Source organism: Rattus norvegicus, chromosome 13, assembly GCF_036323735.1.
Source record: "Rattus norvegicus strain BN/NHsdMcwi chromosome 13, GRCr8, whole genome shotgun sequence".
NCBI classification, from domain to species: domain Eukaryota; kingdom Metazoa; phylum Chordata; class Mammalia; order Rodentia; family Muridae; genus Rattus; species Rattus norvegicus.
Window position 1 is genome coordinate 75,117,725 of NC_086031.1, and position 14,956 is coordinate 75,132,680.

The 14,956-nt window shown below is 39.9% G+C and overlaps 1 protein-coding gene across 13 annotated transcripts in view; it reads right to left on the reverse strand.

Moving 5' to 3' along the window:
* Positions 1-14,956, reverse strand: part of Rabgap1l (RAB GTPase activating protein 1-like) — a 595,699-nt gene that overhangs the window by 120,183 nt on the left and 460,560 nt on the right. Inside the window, exon 1 of one of the 13 annotated variants that reach the window (XM_006250108.4) lies at positions 3,827-9,914. In XM_006250108.4, coding sequence (XP_006250170.1) covers positions 3,827-3,994 — 168 coding nt within the window. In that variant the 5' untranslated portion in view covers positions 3,995-9,914. 13 annotated transcript variants of the gene reach the window in all.

The following is a 14,956-nucleotide window of genomic DNA, read 5'->3' on the forward strand; positions in this document are numbered from 1 at the left end:
TTTCTTCATTTGAACAGAATTATATATGAAGCCTGTCGGTATGATTAAAGTCATTTACACAAATTCTACTTCCTTTTTTTACGGAGGTAGTAAGAAATACCTGCAAGAGGTGGTTTTACTATAATATTCTTTGAGGTTGCCGCAGTAATAGGAATAAAATAGTCAATCCCACAACAGACATCACTCTAAGTTGTTCTATAGATTCATATAAGCTCTAGGTACAGCAGTCCCAGGGTTAAAAGACAAAATTTACGCAGTACAAATTAGGGAACTGATTTTGTACTTACTTTAATATGAAGACGTTTGGGATTTTTTGAGAGGCATAAAAAGTATACACATGACATTTTCTGTATTTGGGTTCTTAACTTTTTAAAAAGCAATAACCTCCCCTCAGTGAGCAACCTTTACAGATGATAACAATAAAGGTAAAAGGAGGAGATAATCCGGTCTCCAGGCGGCTTTTACCTTCACTTTATCTCAGAAAAGTCCATAAACTAAAAACATATTAGGGTATATTTTGATAGCATAAATTTTTCATTGAAATGGATTATTTCAATGGTTAATAAATGGGCAGCTAGAATATTTGCCTGAACGTGTGTACATGTGTGCAGGTATGTGCGTACACACACACACAAACACACACACACACACACACACACACACACACACATCTCAATCTTCATTGGAAGTCTTCTGAACTTACTGTGGAAATATCCAGGGGATCAGTATTGAAAATACATGTGATGAAAATATTTTAATATCTAACGACATGATAATAACTTCTCATGTCATATGACTGCAATTTAAAAAAGAAAACCTAGAGAGAAAAGAAGAATTCTGACTGTGAAGAGAGTAAAAGTTTTTCTTCAACCACAAAGTTCACTAGCAGTGCATAACCTCTAGCCATGTGTTATATACTTCTGCTGACACCACACTGAATGTGTTTCCCCACTTAAAAAATGCAGTGTAAGAATAACACATTTTCTTTCTTTTTTAAAAAAAGAAAATTGGGTGAAAATAGTCCTAACATCTGAGTTTTAGTTCCAGATGTTTCTATTCTACACTCCTAAGTACTCTTGGGTGAGAAATGTTTCCTCAAGCTCTCTACGACACAACAAACTCTGGGTGAGTATTTGGGGCGGGGGAAGCTGCATGGTTCTTTTCTCCTCTTCATTGTTTGTACTCTAAATGGCCTTTCTTCTTTCACTTATGATGTCCTATAGGATTTCTGTGTAGCCTCCCCCAACTGTTGTAGGCCATAGAACCTCTAGATTTGGATAAGGATAGGCTTTAGCTGATGTATAAGATGTTTACATCCAGTTGTGTATTAATTCCAATAAAGAAACATGTTTGCTAAGTCACTGCATGGAGTTGATGCATGGTGGTAACATCTAAAATGAAGCACTTGTATAAGTACTTGATGTATTGGGGGAATTGTTCTTTACTATCTGTACCTTTGAGAGGTAAATCACATAGATTCTAAATGTTCATCCTGTCTTCGCTGGTCTCTCACCATCACACAAACCTCATCATTTAGTTCTCTTTGCGTTAATTAGGAACCATAAATAAAACTTAAGGTAAAATGGACCACTCTGGTTGGATAAATCATCGTTTACTTTTGTTTTCACATGAGGCACTGCAGCGCAGGCTGGCCTGGAACTCACTGTGTAGCAGAAGTTGACCCTTGGCTTCAGCCTTCTGAGAGCCAGGGTCACAGGGAAGCACAGCTATACCTGGCCTTGACTTTTTTTTAAACTAATTTATAATGAAATTTAATGGCGTTTTAAAATAAGTGATCTGAACATGTTTGTATGTCGTCATGTTTAAAACATGACTAAAAAGGCAGAGTCATGTCTTAAACTTGGCTCCTGGCTGGAAATGGACAGACACTGATAATGCATGTGTCAGGATGCCTCCTAGGACCATCATCAATCCTGAATCATTAGTCAGTCCAATAACACTGAGCTGAACAACTAAGCCCATCCCCCACCCTCCCAGTATACAAGCTAAACTTTGAGTGGTAACTCCTTGGATAGCAGATCCCAATTCACAGTCACCATGTTAATTAACAGACTCCCAAAATATAAGCTACATACAAACAACGGTTCTATCAACAATCTTTCAAGGGCAACTGTGTACTACAATGCCAGAGACTTCCAAATGGCCATGACAGTGCTCAGCATATGTTAGTCACATGTTAGCACTATTGCCTAGACTCTATAAGGTAGAGTCCAAAAAATCCTCGAGGGAAGCACTTACTTTAAATACATCATTTGACATCCAGATTTGTCCATCTGCAACACAGGACATATGTAACCGCCCTAAGACCTCAAGTTTGGGAGTCCAACACTCTGTGGACTTTGTTGCTAATTAAAAGTTTTTAACTAGAAGTTTAAATTTATCTCTAGTATAGATATGACTGCGAGACATCTTTTAAGCTATCAATTCATGTTTTACTTCAAAATACTGAAAACTTGAAAGTAAAATGTGCCACACCAGGTCTATTAAGTCATCAGTAGAAACCCTTGAGTCACAGTTAGGTAGCCTTTAAGACTTGGAAATTTGTTACACCAAGACTCAGAGATGCAAGGAATTTGTTTAAATGTATATTAGCAATTTCTAGTGCCAAAATTTCTGTACTTAAAAATAAAACTCATTTCTAATACATGAGGATCTTTTGTTTTCTCCCTTGTAAATTAAACTGTGAATCAGGAAAGCAATGGTTTCACCTAGGCATTAAAACATAAAACTCAGATTTCTAAAAATTCTTCCCTACATGGAAAAGAAATTGTTAGATTTCTCAAATAACCTCCCTATAATTTTATACTGCCCATCACATCTAATTTCATCTTGCAATGACCAACTGACTTTTTTCATGGTGGGAAATTTCTAACACATGGCTACAGAATGTCTGTTATGGTCAGCCAGAAGAAATGGAGGAAAAGTAAGAATTAAATCCAGTCAAATAATCACTGTATTGCAAAGATATGCAGGTGAGAGAATCATATAAATCCAGACTAGCATTAAAATTCATTAATATCTATTCTATAACACAGACAAAGCTGTTTTTCCCTTCCAATTACGGAATGATGGTATAGGACTACTGTAGACCAATTGTATCACCCAACAGTTGCTAGGTCCAGCTCTGGAACCACTGAAGAGAAACCCTGCCACGGCAATTGTGGGTATTTAATGTTAACCCTTAGTAGGAAATGAGAAAGGCTGGTTTTTCTCTTATTCAGAAAATCAAATAACAAACAAGCCCGACTTCTTCGACTCACAGAACAGACCTGGCAGCTATATGCAGTTTTATAGACACATAGTTCAATCACCCCAGGAGAGAAACCTGCAATTTCTTACCCAAGGGCTTTTAGGTAATAAAACCCCATTCCCCAAATCTAACCAGCAGTCATGTGAGAAGGTTGGGAAGCCAGCCTCACATAGTCCAGATAGATGGCTATTTCTGTTGTAAAATTTAACCCTTTGGAGAAATAAATAACAGAACACCCACATCAAGTTTTGGGGTTTTCTGGTTCATTTCTGAGCCTAGACAGCCTGAAAATTTTTCTTTTTCCTCCTTGCCACAGTGATAATGCCACTGATGTGACCCTAGGCTCTGAGAAGAGAGCCATAATTTCTTGTAGCCAGTTAAGGAGTGGCATGGTCCAGGCTTCATGGAAGCTACACAGCAGTGGCCACTCAGCCCTCCTTCTCAACAGAAAGGGCTGCAAGGGAAGGAAACAGGAACCCACAGCCTCCAGAGTGACATTCTCATAGAGGATACACAGACTCTCTACAAATTAAGTCCAATGAAAAACGATCTCACCGCCAGAAGCCGTGGCACAAACAGCCGATGCCCCATCCCCAGAAGTTCCAGCACTCGACATGCATACTCATTCACCAGCTTGCTCCTCTCGTCGTGCATGTCCTGGGACTTTTTGACAGGAGGTGTGAGCTTAGCAGCTGGGGCTGGGCAGGGCACCCCTTCTTCCATGAGCAGTAAATAGGTATCCAGAATGAGAAAGCTGGATCTCTCATCCACAATCCTAAGAACTGCAGATAGAGGGGAGCCAGGCTACGTCTCCCCAGGAAGATGCACAAAATGGTCTATGATGGGAACTGTCAGCTAATGTCGCCACAAGAAAAACATTTTGTCTAAATTATCAACTATGCACAAGCCCTGGAGTAGACTAGAGAAGGAAATCAAAGGTTGATGTAAAAAAAAAATGGCAAAAGCAATTGAATCCTGGAAAAATAGCCAAGAGCAGAGCAGGAAGAGTTCAGATGCATGTGTCAAAATGGACAAGCTCAGAGGGCTCTAGCATGTGTGACTGAGAGGTGTGAGTGTGTGTGTGTGTGTGTGTGTGTGTGTGTGTGTGTGAGAGAGAGAGAGAGAGAGAGAGAGAGAGAGAGAGAGAGAGAGAGAGAGAGAGAGAGAATGAATATCTGTGTACGAGCAGGCGAGCAGGCAGGCAGCAGTAGCTGTAGCCAGGAAGCCAGGGCAGTTGTGAAGCTGCAAGGAGAAAAGGATGAGCTCATTGCAATCGTGATTCCTGACAAGCAGCCCTGCTGCTGTTGCTGTCGCTGCCCCGTTACTGCTGCCGCCACCGCCACCGTGCTGCCTCTAGCTGTGAATCAGTAATGAAGGGGTAAGAAAGGAAGGGGAACAAGCAGAGGGGGGAGGTAGGTGAATGAGCATGCAGAGCGAGTCTCAGGGGAGAATGCTGTAATAAGAAGCCAATGGCGAGCCATTGGACAGATAGGCTTTCCCCTCCCAGTCCACCTTCAATCAGTGTTAGTCTGACAGTTTATGCTGTTGAATCCCAAACACACAGACAGATGAACTAGCTTTTCCTAGCATGTGATGCTCACAGTAAAAGCAGACAGACAGACAGCTAAAAGGCTGACCTTATTCACTCTTGCTTTCTAGCAAAAAGAGACAGAAATCTAATCTAATGCCCTGTGTTTAATCTGGGAAGCTACAATCCTTGTCACATTACTGAAATCTCCAAAGAAGATAGGTGGTTAGGGTAAAATGACAGAATGTGAACAGAACATGCACCAGCATTGGACACGCCCTCAGGCTGAAGTGTTTATGAAAAGACTGACTTGTACTAATTGCAGAGTATACAGAAGCAATACAGCACACTGGGAAGGCTGGCCACATTCACACACATGTAATGCTGAAACACAAAAACCCACAGCATAATGCTAAGTACTATTTAGTAACTGTTAAAGTTGAAATTATGAAAACCAAGTAACTTTCACATGCCACAGACCTTTTAAACGACATTTTTAAACACCAGTTTAATTCTGATGTTTACTAAACAAAACAAAATATAGTTTTGACCATCTCTGATCAAATAAATTCTTCCCTAATGAGTTGCTAACAATAGGAATTAAGCAGAGTTTAAAATTTTTAAATTTCCATACCGGACAATGGTGGTCTACACCTTTAATGCCAGTATTCAGGAGGCTGAGGATATCTGAGTTCAAGGCCAGCCTGGTCTACAAAGTGAATTCCAGACAACCAGACCTACACAGAGAAAAGAAACCCTGTCTTGAAAAACAAACATATATACATACATACAAATGTATATACATACATACACACACACACACACACACACACACACACACACACACACACACACATTTGTAAATCTCCAAGATAAAGTAAATAATCAATTGGAGCAAACTGGAGGTAAAAGCACAACAGCACCTTCAGGATAACTGCTTAATGTTATCTTTTTAAATTTTTTTTAAGATTTATTTATTTATTTTATGTGAGTACACTGTTGCTCTCTTAGGACACACCAGTAAGAGGGCATCGGATCCTGTTACAGATGGTTGTGACCCACCATGTGGTTGCTGGGACTTGAGCTCAGGACCTCTGAAAGAGCAATCAGTGCTCTTAACTGCTGAGCCATCTCTCCAGACCTGCTTAATGTTATTTTAACAATGTGTCCTGTGTCCGAGTGTCCTGGTTCCTTGCTTTTATAGCTGATCTCTTAAAACAGACACTAACATTTTTTATATAAAGTTTATCGTGGTACAGGAAGTAAGAAGGCTAAGAGGGCACCCCAAATGTTTCTCTCTCTCTCTCTCTCTCTCTCTCTCTCTCTCTCTGTGTGTGTGTGTGTGTGTGTTCTCTGTTTCTCTGTAGCTCTTTCTCCCCTTGAGTCAGCATTTCCTATTCTACCACAAAAGAGCTGCAAATCTGGATGTAATCAGATAGAAACTTAACTTTCTGACAAGTACCTACAGTCCAAATAATAGAGAACCACTGTGGTTCTAGTGAAACAAGAAGGGGCTATCACCCTTCTTATTGTTGCCAAAACTCTAGCAAAGAAAACAAAAACAGAAACAAAACATTAACATCAGACTGGGTATGGTGACACTCATCTACAATCTCACACTTGAGAATCAAGAGGACCACAAATTCAAGGCCAGACTGGGCTACATAACAAGACCCTGACTCAAAAAGGGGGAGGGGTTGAGGATGTAATTCTGTGGTAGAACACTTGCCTAACATAAGCAAAGCCCTTTTTACATAATCATTTATGTATATAGTAACAACTAATAAAAAAAGAAGCCATCAATTTGATAAACAGGAAGGAAGGGGTGTATAAGAGTGTTTGAAAGGAAAGGGAAGTGGGATATGATATAATTAAACTGTACTCTCAAAATATAAAAAATAAAAGTACAAATAAAAACCAGAACAACTTTCATAAAGTACAATTTTTACCATGAAAATTATTGGATACTCTGTGTTTTGTGTGTGTGTGTGTGTGTGTGTGTGTGTGTGTGTGTGTGTAGTTTATTTGCTGTGTGCTCATATTTTAGTCTCCTAAGGTTCGACAGAAACCTTTACTGGTCTGCCTAAGATGAGACAACTTGTGTTGGAACTAGAAAACTAAGGAAGAAATTCAGGTATTTCATACTCTACACACACACACACACACACACACACACACACACACACACACACACACGGTAGGGGGGGTGTCTCATTTCACATTAAGACTGTGCTACTGAAAGTGGTTGTGAAAAGCATTGTCATAAACCATTCAGAAAATACAACATTCTGGCTGGAAGGAAAGGAAGAATTCAGTGACTTCTTAGCTTACAGGAATTTTTCTTGGAAAGAGAGTCTTTCCAACATATCCCAGGTGGGTCTCGAACCCTCTCTGTATGTAAGCTGGCCTTGGTCCCCTTGTCTCTGACTTCATGTTCTAGAGTTATAGATATATGCAACCATCTCAGGCTTGAATTGTATGTATGCAACCATATCAATTCATATAATTTTTCTTTAAAAAGAAACAGACGTATTTCAACTCAAATGATTTGTTATCAAAGAATACTTAAGTATGTTTTCCCATATAAATTAGAAATGATAAAAACTTGCTTCAAACATTCTGGTAAAAAGAAGTAAAAATAAATCAAATCATTGTAGAATTAAGTGATTTGGTTCTTATGCTTATAAAATAAATTTTAAGTAGTAAATGGGATAATGAAAATACAGTATCAACAAGAAAAATACTTAAAATGTTTTGGTACATTTGATAAAGACTACATAAGGGTCATTCTAACAGATGGTTATGGATCTCAGTTTCCCAAATATCCCTACCACACTGTTCCTCAGGAATCCACCCTGCATGCCTTCAGTTTCTATATTTTACCTTAGTCTTATTTTCAGTTGACCTTTCTGACAGAATCTTTGTCAATATCAAGAAAAATAACTATTCTAGAACATCATTTAGCTAAGTGGAAAATTGGATTCTGGGAATTTTATAGCAATAGAAAAGCCAACACCATCTCAGTATTTTTTTTCTTCTGTCTTCCAAGCCCACAATACCTTACTTACTGTTCAAAAGAGTCAGTAACAAATCATAGAACATCTTCTTAAGAAAAAGATTTGACTTATATAGTTGTTTAAAAATTTGAAATAGCAACTTTCTGCTAACTAGTTCATAATACTAGACTTCTCAAATTTCCTTACATTGCCATAAAAGAGTTAGTGTTTATTCTAAGAAATATCCTTATGATAACAAGGGAGTATGGATACGTCATCCATAGAAGAGGAAACCCTTTCTCTATCCATCTAGCTTCACTGCTAGGAGTTCTGCAAATAAATCTGACCCCAGGCAGGACAACTGGGACAACAACACAAGTTCAATACCCCTGGGGTGCAGACACGTGGAGGCACTGGGCTTAGGCACTCAGAGTAGTGGCAGAGCCTGGGCCTGTATAGATCTTAATAAAGAGCAGTGATTTTTCAGAGAAATGACAAGGCAAAGGGAAAGTTGAGCTTCTAGGGCGTCAAATTTCAGGAAGGTAAATAAATGGAGAAACTAATGTAGGTAAGGACGAGCTAGAAGGTGTTAGAATGCACTCTGTACTGTAGACCATCATGCCACCTTATCTCCTTCCCTAAGGCTGCTAGCAGCGCCTTCCTGTATGGGGAATGGGGAGCTCTTCACAAGGACATGTATGTTTTACTTTCAGGCAAAGAGTTCATCCTACATCAGCCTCTCATATCCAGTTTAGAAGAATACGTACATCAGAATCTTATGTTTGAATGTGGTACCCTATGACCCCTTTCTACTGAGAAAGGAATATGGGAAAGGGCCAACAATTGTCCCAAAGCCATAATGCAATGACGAGAAATGTAATTCTCAGGTCTTGTGGAAAGTAGGTGGCCAGTGCTGTGGTAGTCTGAATGAAAATGGCCCATACAGGCTCACAGGGAGTGCCATTACTGAAAGAATTAGAGCATGTGAACTTGCTGGAGTAGGTGTGGCCTTGCTGAACAAACTGTGTTACTGGGGGTGAGCTTTGAGGTTTCAGAAGTTCAGAGCAGGCCCAGTGGCTCACTTGTTTCCTGCTGCCTAACAATCCAGATGTAGAAGTCTCAGCTAATTCTCTAGCACCATGTCTGAGTGCAGGCTCCGGGCCATGCTTCTGCCATGATGATAATGGCCCAATCCTCTGAACTCTAAGCCAGCCCCAGTTAAATGTTGTCCTTTATTAGAGTTACTGTGGGCATGTTGTCTCTTCATGACAATCGAATCCTAACTAAGACAGATGAAAGAGACTTAATTAAAAGCTTACACTTGAGAATGCTCTGTATAAGCCAGACATGCTCAGGACAGGAAAAGATTTACATTGTAAAATGAAAAACATACTTGACTAAATTCACAGGTCTACAACTGTGAACACTAACTTTAAAAAAAATTAGGTTCTTAAAAAAAAACGTTAGGTTGTCACTTTTATTGATTACAAAGATGAAAAAGCAAATGCTCTCCAACTATCAGGACTTCAAAACGAGGAAGGCCAGCTAAGGAGGAAGATACAATGGGGTCTATGAACACTAACGGAAGCAAAAGCACGCGATACACTAGGATGTAGGCATGCCTTCGTCTGTAATAGATGAAGTCAGAAGTAGACTAGAGGAACTGGCCTACTCCCTGAAACGTGAGTATTGAGAATTAAATACATCTCTAAGAACACAGGAAGGTGCTGATCATTAAATCATCTTTTAGTTACATTGACACCAGCACCAGCACCACTTTATTGTGTCAGAGGCTGTCAAACCCAGAACCCCCTAATTGCTAGTCACGCCTCTATTTGCACAGCCACATCTTTATCCCTTACTCACATTGACGAGCTATATTCATGCAGAAGTTACTTAGCACTCTTTTCGTCTCAATAAAATGGCAACATTATCTATATGGCCAAAATGCTCTGCAAACTTTTTAAGATGCATACATAAAAGAAACTGTTAAAGAGCCTAGCGCATAGTGGGTACTCAATAGCGAGTAGTTTTCTTCATTCTTACCTGGAAGTCATGTAAAACAGGAGAAAATGCATTAAGTGTTGTGTTTACCTGGGTTATGATAAGAAAGGTAAAGAAACTCTGGGCATATTAACAATAAAAAAAGACTGAGCAAAAAACTGATAAAATATTGCCAGGCTGCCTGCACCTTTGGCTCACTCACTCTAAGACACAAATTAGGTACCCGTGCCTTTTCTACACTAGGGGAAGGGAAAGGTGCCACAGTACTATTTTCAAGAGATTTGTTTGTTTTATGTATATGAGTACACTGTAGCTATCTTCAGACACACCAGAAGAGGGCATCAGATCCCATTACAGATGCATGTAAACCACCCTGTGGTTGCTGGGAATTGAACTCAGGACCTCTGGGAGAGTAGACAGTGCTCTTTTTTTTTTCCCCCTCCATCTTTATTAACTTGGGTATTTCTTATTTACATTTCAATTGTTATTCTCTTTCCCAGTTTCCAGGCCAACATCCCCCTAACCCCTCCCCTTCTATGTTGGTGTTCCCTCCCCATTCTCCCCCCATTACCACCCTCCCCCCAACAATCCCCTTCACTGGGGGATCAGTCTTGGCAGGACCAAGGGCTTCCCCTTCCACTGGTGCTCTTACTAGGCTATTTATTGCTACCTATGCAGTTGGAGCTCAGGGTCAGTCCAAGTATAGGCTTTGGGTAATGGCTTAGTCCCTGAAAGCTCTGGTTGGTTGGCATTGTTGTTCATATGGGGTCTCAAGCCCCTTCAAGCTCTTTCAGTCCTTTCTCTGATTCCTTCAACGGGGATCCCTTTCTCAGTTCAGTGGTTTGCTGCTGGCATTCGCCTGTGTATTTGCCATATTCTGGCTGTGTCATGCTCGAATTACCCTAGATTCACAGAACACATGAAACTCAAGAAGGGTGACCAAAATGCGAATGCTTCACTCCTTTAAAAGGGGAAAAAGAATACCTTTAGGAGGGAATAGGGAGGCAAAGTTTAGAACAGAGACTGAAGGAACACCCATTCAGAGCCTACCCCACATGTGGCCCATACATATACAGCCACCAAACTAGATAAGATGGATGAAGCAAAAAAGTGCAGGCTGACAGGAACCAGATGTAGATCTGTCCTGAGAGACACAGGCAGACAGTGCTCTTAACCATCTCTCCAGCCCCATGTCTGACTGCTTTTTAGATCATGAATTCTTTAAAATTTGAAAATTTCCCAAGATCCAAAAATCAGGTCAAATATCAAAGATGACATCCTGATCTCTCAACATTATAAAATTCACACAACCAAACTGGTTTTCCATTCAGGTCTTAGTTCCACCCAACACCTTGCTACAGGATTCTGGTGTAGGAAGACAGGTCAGATGTTGTTTCCAATGGTATGCATTATTCAAGTACTTGACAAAAAGGGGAAGATGAAACGTCATGAGATTGAGCTTACAAGCCATCTCACAAAGAAATGAGTTTCATTTTACAGTTGTAACTCATATCATCAGAGAAATGGAGTATAAAATAAAAAACTGGAACTGTGGTAGGTGGTTTACGTTATAAATATATAGGAATTTGGGGAAAAACAGATTACTGGGAAACATCGTAGACTTGGCTAAGTGGCATGTATGCATGTATGTTCTCAGGAATCTCTGACCTGATGAAGGATGCTGTCATGTTGTTATTATTCTTGCTTGTTTCATGCAGAACATAATGGTCCCCCAAGCAAGGATACCTCTGAATGGACTTGACAGCATCCCATCACTGTGGTGCCTTGACTAATGGAAGAACTGCTCTACTGATTTTTGGTAAGGCAGTGTCTGCCTTACAACATCAGCACTGACAGGTAGCTCAGAAGACAGCCACTTTATTACTATTTTTGTTTGTTTGTTTGTTTGAAGAGTACTGTATAGACAGAAATCTGAAACTTATAGCCAGTCATCTCAGATATATCCACATCTATAGTTTAATAACTTTAATATGTATATAGGCTTAATAGATTGAATATATATAAAATACATTAAAATATAAATAACTAAGTTTAATATTAAACTATGATATGAATGGCACACAGTTAATATATACAACTTTATATATGTGATGGACAATTTTATGTCAACTTGACAGAAGTTAGAGTCATTTAAGAAAAGGGAACCCGAATTGAAAATTTTCTCCACAGATTGACTTGTGGGTAAGACTATGATGCATTTTCTTGATAGACAATTGGTGGGGAAGGACCTAGCCTATTATAGGTAGTGTCACCCTGAGTGCTATAAGAAAGCAGGCTGAGCAAGCCACAAGGAGCAAGTCAGTAAGCAGCACTTTCAGGGCTTCTGCATTAGCTCCTGCCTTCAGGTTCCTGCCCTGTTTTGAGTTCTTGCCCTGACTTCCCAAGATAATGGACTGTGAAGTGAAAGTATAAGAAATAACCCCTTTCCTCCCCATGCTTTTGATCATGACATTCTATTACAGCAATAGGAACCTGAAAGAAAACAATGTATTTAGAAATAAATATATAATCCATGAAACAATTATCACTATCAACATCATGGACTTACCCATCTCTCAAAAGTCCTTCTTGTCCCTCTTTTTCAGTTAGAGCTTTTAATATGAGTTCTACCATAGTAAGGTATTTTATGACAGGAGAGGGTAAGTTCATGTGACATTTGTTAAACTATTTAAAGACAGACTCAATTTCTTTTCTCTTAGGTAACTTTCCCTGCTAATCACTGGGTCTCCTGTGGCTGGTTTTATGACCATTATTCACCGTCCTCTCTCTGCTGCCTTAGGTGTATAGGTGTTTAGATAATGTCTTTCAATATAGTGCTGCACACATCGAAAAAATATTGTAGATCTCACCACAGAGTTGTAAAATATGACACCTTAGGTTCTAGAAGATATCAAGACCTAATCTAGCCTAGCCTAGCCTAGCCTAGCCTAGCCTAGCCTAGCCTAGCCTAGCCTAGCCTAGCCTAGCCTAGCCTATCCTATCCTATCCTATCCTATCCTATCCTATCCTATCCTATCCTATCCTATCCTATCCTATCCTATCTTATCCTATCTTATCCTATCTTATCCTATCCTATTCTATTGATGTAAATACCAAGACAACAAATAGGTGACTGGTCAGAGCCATGAAATCTGGGAGGGTCTGGGTAGAGGAGAGCCACTGCATGCCTCAGAAGAGTCACTTAAATATATACTTCGTATAATAGAGCACTTCTAAGTGTAAGTGATAGACCGTGTCCATTGCAAACATTTCCAGCAGCTATAATCCTGGAAGTCCATACATGCAGGTTTTTTTTTTCTTGAAGCCATGTCATGATGTAGGTTAGAAACAGAACACTATCTTGGGTTTTCACCATCTTTCCTGATATATGAGGCTCATATTTATTTGATACTTTAGCAGAAGGTACAAACATATGTTAGAATAGACTTTTAAAAATTAAAGTTGATCAGCTTAAAATGACATAGACTAGACTCAACTGTGATCATCTAAGATAGACTAGCCTTTCATTCTTACTAGCATTTTTGTATGTGTTTTGTTGCTGTGAAAAATAATGGGTATTGTACTGATCTTGTAAACTGCTAATTGTTTCACTGTTTTTCTGGTTCATGTCCAAGTATCCACCTAACTGGCGATCTGTGACATCTTCCAGGCTGCGTGGGAGGCCAGGGCTAGTTTAGCAGCTGTCACAGTGAGAAATAATATTTTCTGTAGGGAGTTATATTGGTCAACTCCTGCATCACAAGTGAATTTGTTTCTGTAAAATGAACATGTCAAGATGGAGACTTTCGTTTGTTAAAGTGGTACAGTCCAAGTTGTAATATGGTGTAAGCCCCTTCAGATTTCACTCCCCCGACGCACGCTCATTCACTCATAGCTTCAAATGGAGACACTAGAATTCAGAGCTGGCAAAAAAAATACAAAAACAAACAAACAAACAAACAACCAGTACAGCAAGAATGAGGTGAAGTTTACTTTAGTCTATGGTGATTACTCTGTCCTTCTCCATTGGGAGTAGAGTGCTTGTCCACACTCAGCATTGCATAGCCTGTGTCACAGCGGAGAGTGACACACGAGTAAGGATATACGTGGGTCTCCCTACTTGATGGGTTCTTTTGCTTATGGCAGGCTTTTTCCTCAAGAGGATGGCTAAATATAGCAACCTGTACATCAAATAACTAAAAATATGGATAAATTTTATCTCCTTTTTCATATGGGGGATTATTAACCACCATGAACATGTTAGTATGTATTGACATATTTAATCTGAATAATTAATAGTGCCCATCTCACTCAGGGGGCATCTGAACTTAAAAACATTAAGAGATTTGAGTGAGATGATATAGCTAGTGACGAGCTGAGGTTATGTTACCCCATAATAGGGCATCTTAGATATTTTAGACTGAAGTGTTTGAGAGAAAGTGTTTTGCCGCCATGTACTAAAAGCAAGCTGGCTTCCATCAGAGGGGTCCTTTCTAAGCCTGGAGCATCGCATCTCTGTGCAGTCAGGGTCTGGTGAACAGTATCAACCAACTAGAACCCCACCTCAAAGCTCCCAGGAACTAAACCACCAACCAAAGAGGACGAAGGACTCATGGCTCCAGCTGGCTATGTAGCAGAGGATGGCCTGATGGGGGCATCAATGGGGGTGGGGGGCTTGGTCCTGCGGAGGCTCCATGACCCAGGGTACGGGAATGCTAGGGTGTTGATGCAGGAGTGGGCAGGTGGGTAGGTGAACACCCTTATAGAGGCAGAGGGAAGTGGGGAGGGGATGGGAGGTTTGTGGAGGGGAAACTGAGAAGGGGGAATAACATTTGAAGTGTTAATAAATAAAATAATAACCAATAAAAATACAGGAAAAATAAGAAAGAGCCTACCGAACAGGCCTTCCTAAATTTTCCTTGAATTTATCATTCTTGTTCATTCCTTTTTTCCTGGTAAACTTTTCTCTAGTCCTCCACTCTTTACCAAATACAATATAAGAATGCTTGATTTCAGAGTCTGCCCCACATGTGGCCCATACATATACAGCCACCAAACTAGATAAGATGGATGAAGCAAAAAAGTGCAGGCTGACAGGAACTGGATGTAGATCTCTCCTGAGAGACACAGCCAGAATACAGCAAATACATAGGCGAA